We start from the raw sequence: 8,185 nt of genomic DNA on the forward strand, positions 1-8,185 counted from the left end.
CCTTGCAAGGCATCTTGGCAAAGAACCTGGCTTAATGCCAAGGCTTGGTCAAAGGAACTTGTCTTCTGGTATTTTTAAGTGATTTATGTGTCAGGCAGACAGTTGGGCTGGCTGGTCACAAAACCCAGCTGGAGGATAAGAAAAGCTACTCCTCATGCTGGAAGGCTTCTGCTCTAACTAGTAGCCTTGCATCTAGTTCACTGAAGTAAAGTTCCACGTTAAGGCAGAGGAGCCTTCAAGCTGCTTAAGTTACAAATCTCTCTTCGGTTCACTTTTTTCTAGAGCAGGGAGCTGGTGCTGCAGTATGTATCATAAGAGCTCCTGAGCAGTAAGACCCAGTGTTGTACATAGTAGAGTTTGAGACTGGTAGATAGTGTTGGGGAAAGGAGGGCTCTGCATTCAGTGCAGGCTTTGCAATGTGGAAGCTCTAAATTCATTCCTCAGGTCAGCAAAATGCTGTTAGCTCCATGTCTTCTGCCTTTTGGGAACTGCTTTTCCATAATGAAAGCTAGATCTCTTGCTGGGAAACCCTTGATTTTGTGTACAACAGATTGAATTAAACTGCACCTTGTCACTGAGTTACTGTACTGAGAAATCCCATATGAAGTAGCTGGTGTGCAACCCGTGCTGGTTAGCATCTTCTGACTCTGTGCTGCTCTAAACTGCCATGAAAGAGAATCAGGGATATATCAAAACCCTCTGCCAGCCCCTCAGGGGACTAGGGCCCTTGGAAACTATGCACCCTTGTCTCCATTCTAAGTAACTGTGAGGTTAGGCCCATGGTGCAGGGGCAACAGTGAACGACTGGCTCAGAGACAGACACTTCATTTTGCAGAGAGATTTTTGGTACTGATGGCAGTTCTGCTGGATTCCTGCATACAAAAGGGGAAAATCCAACCTCTCAATGTCCCAAACAGCAGCATAACTAGTCAAGCTAAGGTGAAAGCAAGCCAGAAAGCATTAAGTGCTGCTGTCCAGATTCATCTATCCAAGCACCAAGTATGCTATAGCTCAGCAGATAAGTCTGGCCATCAGATTAAGACAGGCTCCTGCCAGTCTTGCCCACAGCACAGCAAGATCCCTGACAGAATCTGTCAAACAAAAATACTCAAGTTAAATTTAGTGAGATATAGTGGGGTTTTTTTAAGTGGCACAACTTGCCACTTATCTCTCATTTAGTGACCTCTCATTTAGTGAAGGATTTTGTCTTCAGGGTAATGCCAGCTTCTGACCTGAGATGCCATACCATAGCCAGCTTTAGCAAATCCCATGGTACAGAACTGGTTGTACCTTGTATCACAACTAAGTTGTTTTACAGAAGTTGAGAAAATACTGACAAAGCAAGAACCAGGTATATCAAAATAAAGTTTATTCTTAAAATGGCTACTTCACACATAACAGCAAGGATTACATAGCGGAAAAGTGCAATTAGTGGAGGAGATTTATTTCACCTTAGTAATTATCATCTCACTGCACTGCAAATAGCTTCACACTCAGGATATTATACTTAGCTGTGGACAAAAATGTGATTTATATTTTGATGTTAACACCATTTCTGTACAGCTAAAAGGTGTGCCAATATTCACACCCACTGAGCATGTGTTGGACAATTTCTCAGACAAGTCTTGCATGAAACACAGATCACCTTTACAGTTTGACAGCTCAGAAAGCCAAATTATAAGCATACAGATACAAAATATATATTAGTTTATTGAAGTCTAAAAAAAAAGAACTTCAAAAATGAGGTAAAATAGAACAGTTTTCTATATGCGAGCCTATAATCAGTCTAGAAAAAACTAGTAGCAGCCTTGCTCTTTAAAAGAAATTAATTTTCACAAAGTGCAACTAAATTCACTGTCTTCAATATGAAGGACCTTGCCCATGTTATGCACTTGTGAAAAGTCATTGCTAACTTTGCAATTGGGAGTAGGATAGTCAAACATCAGATGCTGTAAGATTAGATCAGGTGATGAATAGAAGCACCTAATGCTGCTACAGATCAAGAAATTTACAAACTGCTATTTTGTCACCTGACCCCATTTCAGGCATATTAGGGTGGCTTGAAATTTTTTTCTAAAAGTACGTTTTTCTTTTAACATTAAAAGGTAACCATCTGCCTGCTAAGTGAGTAGGATGATGAAGTCAAGGTTAGATTTATTATCAAATGCAAGGCATTCTCAAAGCCAGTGAGGATAGACATCTTCTCAAAGTCATAGTCACTTCCACCACTCACTTTGTTTTATTTTCTTTAGTCTTTTTATCCCCTAGAACTTCCCCTTCGATTTAGAAAAACAGCTTTGGAAAGAAGCAATTAGAACATTGCACATCTCCAAGTTATATAGCACATTCTACCTCTTCCTCTTTTCTTACTTATCCATTATCCTGTCCAAATTTCTTAACCTATATTGAAGCCACAAATCTTTGCAATGCATCCCTACCTGCCTCTGCTACAAGCACATAGAGGCTCATAGCAAGTCTCTTGACAGCATCTACTGCACTCCTAATAGGTGCAATGTGAATTGTGACGTTCTGTTAATATAACAGCCCTGTGCACACACACATACTCTCACGCATACAGTTACTACAGCTTGCTAACATACCATTGCCTTCCATACTACTTTGCAAGTCTCTCCCCTAGAGTGACCCAGGAGACCTGACAACAGAAAGAAAGCAGCATATACTGGAGATACGGGCATGCTATTCCTATAGTAGGTGGCATACGCGTGTGTTTTACCTCGGTTTTCTTTCCTTCCAAGGATAAGGTTTGGCTAAGAACTTCAGTAGCATAATATGGTTTAACAAGTCCCATAGACTAGTGAATTTGGATTTCTTTAGACAGCAAACAAAACCTGCCAGGTGGTTTCATCATGTATGATGAACCATAAAACTAATGTGAACCAGAAAACTAATGCTGTTCTGTTGCCAAATGGAAGAATAACTCCTTGGTATTATGGATCACCAATATGGTGATGAATTTTCAATCCGACCCAAGCTCTGCCACTGGGGAAAGAGGCCACTGGATAGCCTCGGACTGCCAAGCTGATCAGGCTCTCTCTCTTGTCCTCTCCTTGGAGTTTGAAGATCTACACAGTCTTCCTTGGCAGAGGGTATCTGAACACCATCAGGCTTCCACTCTGCATGAACAATCTTGTAATTCTGACCCTCGTTATTGTCCCAGAAGGTATGTCCTTCACTTTGGTAAGAAATGCAAAACTCTATCTTCTCTTCAGAGGAAATGGCAGGAGGCAAGTCGATGGCAAATGAGAAGGTATCGTTTTCAGAATCGCTGTAAACATTGTTCATGTATACACAGTCAACATCCCTGTAGGTCTTCCAGGTATCAAAAGTAATTCGAACCTGAACCTTTTTCTCAAAGCTCACGTTTTTTACTTTCACAGTGCCCGACAGCACCTTCTCTTGCAGGGCGCAGTTCTCCAGGCAGACCAAGTTCTTCTGCAGGAGGTTCCTGAAGTCCAGGTAGTCGGCTGAGGGCTGAGGGAAATCCAGAATCAAGTTTTTCTCCTCGTGCAGTTTTAAGTTAGATGTTATGTGCTCAATGTCTAAGAGGTCAAACTGAAGATCCCACCCAGAGTGCTCCTGGAACTCAGAGAAGGTGTGTATCGCCGTCAGGGACAGCCCCTTCGAGTCTGCAAACACGACTCTCTTCTTGGCTCGGGCTGGCGAGTGGTTCCAGTCGTTCTCTTGATCTTTGGAGTCACGTTTCACATGAAGGCACGGTCTGAGAGGTTTGAGTCTGTTCACAAAGTTGTTTCTTTGACAGTCCTCGAGAGGGCTGAGAAAGCTCTTCAGTGGTGGAGAATGGGCTAAGCAAATTCGCATGGCCATGTCCACAGGCATGATGGAGCTTGGCAAGGGTCTCGGGTCCAAGACCTGTATCATTCTGAAAGAAACAATAATGTCCTGTGTTTTTGTTAATTACATCAGATAAGAAGCTTCTTAAGAATGCATATTTGCTTCATCCACTCTCTTAATTATTCATGGCCTTGTCTCTACACAGCTTTAAACAATGCAGCCTAAATTAAAATTGACAGTTCTACCTAAGGAACTAGGGTGAGACTAGCCAGTCATTTCTTGCCAATCCTGAACTTCTTCAATTCAAATCTTTGCTTTATCCAAACCTCTTGGATAAAAACAGATTTTAGTGACAGCTAATAGAGCATATTTCCTTGAAAATACAGGAAAAAGAACATTCTAGTAACCAGTAAAACAGATCCAGTTAAAGTGGAAGTGCTCATTCACTTTAGCTTCCTTCTTAGAGGCTCTAACCCAGGTCTTAAAATTCCAACAAGCTGGATCAGCTGCTTCATCTCTGGAGAGAGACAGCACTATATTAAGCAAGTTGACCATCCCATCAGAACTTCAAAGGGGATTCTATGTACCTTGAAGCAGAACCATCACACTGTGGCTTTGAACCGTCAGTCCACATTTTAGATATTTATTTTGAATAACTCAAATGAACAAAAATCCTAAAGCACCTTTGGAAATATCTTCTATGAGCTACTAACCCAGGTCTAAGTAATACAGCTCTTTGCACGGTTAATGTTGACTGCTGAGTGAAGAGGGGGAAAAATGAGGGAGGGGAGAGACCTCCTTATGCTTCAAGAACTGGCTTAAAAACAACTTTTGATAATCCCCAAAGACCATGACAAAAGCCTACAGCAAGTATTCAATAAGAATGCTACAGCTTTATTTGTAAAGGCTTACTCCTAATGCTCTCAGATGATGAATATCACAATTACTATGCAAGAACATGGACCATTCAAGGCCAGTTAGCTTGAATATTTGTAAAGAGGGGCTTCGACGGCAGCACATCCCTACTGAGATGGATGCAGTCCTTGCTGGAAATGCAGAATTTTGTTGAGTCATAGCAAGGCATAGGCTTTGCCACTTAAATAAAATAGCTTTCTGCTTCCCAGAGTTCTCCCTGGTATTCCAGAGCCCTGCCAAAACCAAAGTAGAATCTGTGCTGGCCTCGCCTCCTTTTTTTTTTTTTTTTTTTATTGTGGAGGTATTTGCCATAATAAGTAGTAGAGATTCGAGAGTACCCGAATCAAACTAATGAAGTTTTGCTTTGCTTTAATAGGAAAAGAACTCGGGTTTCAAAAATACTCTCTCTGCAACTTTGGCGACCCGCTGCTCCTGAGCTTTTGCAGTGTCAAAAAAAAAAAAAAAAGCAAACTAAAAAACCCGAAATAACAAAAAAAATAGCCAAGCAGGCAAAAGCCGACGCCACAACCTGAGAAAGGCTGCTGGAGGAGGCAACACCGAGCAGCCAGGGAAGGGTCGCGCAGCACCGCGGGGCACTGCCCGGGCACGGGGGACTCGCAGGGGCGGGAGGGACGCGGAGCAGAGGGAGCCTCGGCGCAGCGCTCCCCGGGGCCGGCTCCGCTCGCAGTCCCGGCCGGGGCGGAGCGGGGCCGGCGCTTACCTGGTGCAGTGCATGGGGGCCGCGCCACCGCCACCGCCGCTGCCGCTGCTACGGGGCCGCTCCCGCCGCGCCGACGCCTTTATGGGGCCGGGCCGCGGCCCGCGGCCAAGGGGCGGCTCCGGCCCGGGCGGGGCCGTGGAGGGGGATGGATGCTGCCGCCGCGTCCAGGCCGGGTCGGGGGTGCCCGTGCCGTGCCCGTGACACCCTCGTGCTTACACACCCCCCGGGTTCCCTCTCATTACCCCCACCCCGGTCTGGCACTGCCGTGTTCTCCCGTCCTTTAGGGAACGGCAGGAGCGAGGCCCCCGCAGGGCGGCTGCGGAGCTGCGGAAGGGCAGGGGCTCCGAAGAGGCTCCTGCTGATGGATGCATGGCACATGGATCAGTATGCTGTCTCTGTACGTATAATGAGAGTATTCATAGGACAGTAAGACTTCAGTTTCTTAGCTCTGCTGCTTGGTGACTGAAGTTCCTGCCTTTCGTGACAGTACATGACACTAAGTGTCACACAGATGAAGCCTGAAGCACTAACTGGCAATGCAGACAAGGCTTTGGAAAATACTGCTCTGTTTCCTGGTGCCAGTTATTCAGGACGATCTTCCCTGGTCCTGTGCTTCTCGAGTTGCATCCCTGCTGCTCCCATTACTCTTCCTCTTCTTTACCTTCTCTTATCTTCTGGTCACTGCAGGTCCCTCTGAAAGACAGATGATATTTTCTCATAATTTGCTAGAGAAAGTGCTAGAAAATAGCACCTGTGTGTTGGAAGCCTTGCTAGTAGCCTTACTAGTTGCAAAGAGTTAATTTTTCTTTAGGAGGAGCTACAAATACTTTCAGCTCCAGCAGCCTGCCTGGCAGCAGTAAGCCAGGCCCAACACCCCCCATGGGTATAAGGGAGGACTGGGCACATGGCTGGCAGTTATCAAATCTCTTCTATTTACCCATTATAAAAAATGAGTTAATAACTCTGGAGAAGTTTTATGAGCCTGTGCTACTTGAATGTTTGTCCATGCAACTTCCCCCACAGCACCACTTAGCTGGGCTGCTGCATTATCAGAGATCACGTGCAGCAGCTGAGGCTGCTCTATCACACTATCTGCAGGCATTAGATAAGAGCTGCTTGAAGCCTGCACAAAAGTAGTTACCTCAAGGCTTTGCTACACATATTTCTGGTACTATGTAGTAGCTCATTGCACTGTTTGCTGCTATGAAATATTTTGTTCCTGTTGTGTTAAAATACCTGTTTTGCCTGACTTGGAAAACATAAGGAAAGATTATTTAAAGTTATATGCTTAGCAAAAAAAAAGTACTGAGATGCAGAGCCTTTCATGTGGAAATCATTGCCCAAGTCAGTAAATATGGACTGGATACAGCAACTTTGTGCCTAATTGGTAATCTGGAGCACATTCATGGCCGTGGACTGGTGCCCCAGTTTCCAGTTGCCAATACAAGCAGAGAGCACTGTGCAAGGCCAGGGAACTCTTTCCTCATCCGAGGAGGCATCCCTGCATCGAGGCAAACTGATAGGGTTGTCTGAGTTAGCACACCAGTTTGTCCTGTCAGTGATGATTCCCTAGCTGTGCTTTTAATAGAAGTCTCAGGTTTCCAGATACTTTGGATCTGCAGCTCTTCTGTCATCAGCAGATCTGTCTGTCTTACTTTTCAAATAGGAAAATGGGAAAATGCTAAAATGGGAGTACCAGAGGAAAAACATTCATTGTCTTACTATGCATTTGACAGCATTTTGTGGCATTTCAGCTTTTCTGACATCTGTAAGTGCACAATGGCAGAAACATATTCCTGGAAGAGGCAAGGCTGATTATAAAATCAAGACCCATCATAGGGGGTTGTACCTTCAACTGCTTCTGTAACAAGGAAAGCCAAATTGATCACCCATACTAGTTCTTTGTCTTTTCCTGAATAAGTTGCACATTAAATGTAGTAAGATAATTGCAACAAGTTAGCAATAGTAAAAACAGTTTTATTATAGCTGCCATAGTTTCACTAAACCTTAAATGTATATTTTTAAAAACAGTTTGCAGCCTAGATGATCCAGATGCAATGTAAGGCACAGGCTCATTTTGCAAGGAGTTCACTGAGGTTGCTCAGTGACAAACAGGCACTTGGGTTCACACTGTTCTGTTTAAAGACAAATATATGGTATTAGCTCCAAAGTGAATGCTTTTATATGCTGATGCCCCTCTGAGTCTCACTGTTCTTCACCTGCCTGAACTAACAGAGACCCTTCAATCAGCAGTTCTGAGAGCAGATAATGAGTGATCTTGCCTTTCTGTCAGCTATCAGGCAGCAATGAGCTGCTCTGATCATCTGTTGGCTCTTGCCATTTTATTAAAAATGTAAGAGCTGCTTTTTTTCAGTCTGTGTTCTGAAATTGAGTAGTTAAACAAGGTTTTTGTGGTTTACTCTAAATGACTTTATTACTTTCAGGTTGCTCTGCTTCCCTGTTGTCTTCCCCCACAGCTTCAGAAGGGAAGGAAGGAAATATGTTGGAGTTGAGGATATAGAAAGAGTAGAATAGCCTTTAGCATTTAATTGAAGCATATTGAAGCAAAGATAAGCAAATATTTCCTTAGAGCAAAGTTAAGTCATGACCACATTTATAGTGGTCGCATAAAAGTCCAGAGAGAAAAAAAAGATAGCCATTTCACTTGCATAGTGATTGCATCCCTTGAGAAATTGTTGCTGTTTGCTGGGTGGGAGAGCAATGCCAGCTCAAGGC

The 8,185-nt window shown here is 44.0% G+C and overlaps 1 protein-coding gene across 1 annotated transcript; it reads right to left on the reverse strand.

The window, feature by feature from the left end:
* Window positions 1–1,352: 1,352 nt before the first annotated feature.
* On the reverse strand, window positions 1,353–5,510 carry PPP1R3C (protein phosphatase 1 regulatory subunit 3C). The gene is made up of 2 exons (XM_027648102.1): window positions 5,450–5,510; window positions 1,353–3,901 (listed from the first exon to the last, which is right to left on the reverse strand). Exons 1-2 carry the CDS (start codon window positions 5,461–5,463, stop codon window positions 2,956–2,958), a joined length of 960 nt encoding a protein of 319 aa, XP_027503903.1. The 5' UTR covers window positions 5,464–5,510; the 3' UTR covers window positions 1,353–2,955.
* Between the last annotated feature and the right edge of the window lie 2,675 nt (window positions 5,511–8,185).

Source organism: Corapipo altera, unplaced genomic scaffold, assembly GCF_003945725.1.
Source record: "Corapipo altera isolate COAL_440 unplaced genomic scaffold, ASM394572v1 56, whole genome shotgun sequence".
In the NCBI taxonomy this organism is placed as follows: Eukaryota; Metazoa; Chordata; class Aves; order Passeriformes; family Pipridae; genus Corapipo; species Corapipo altera.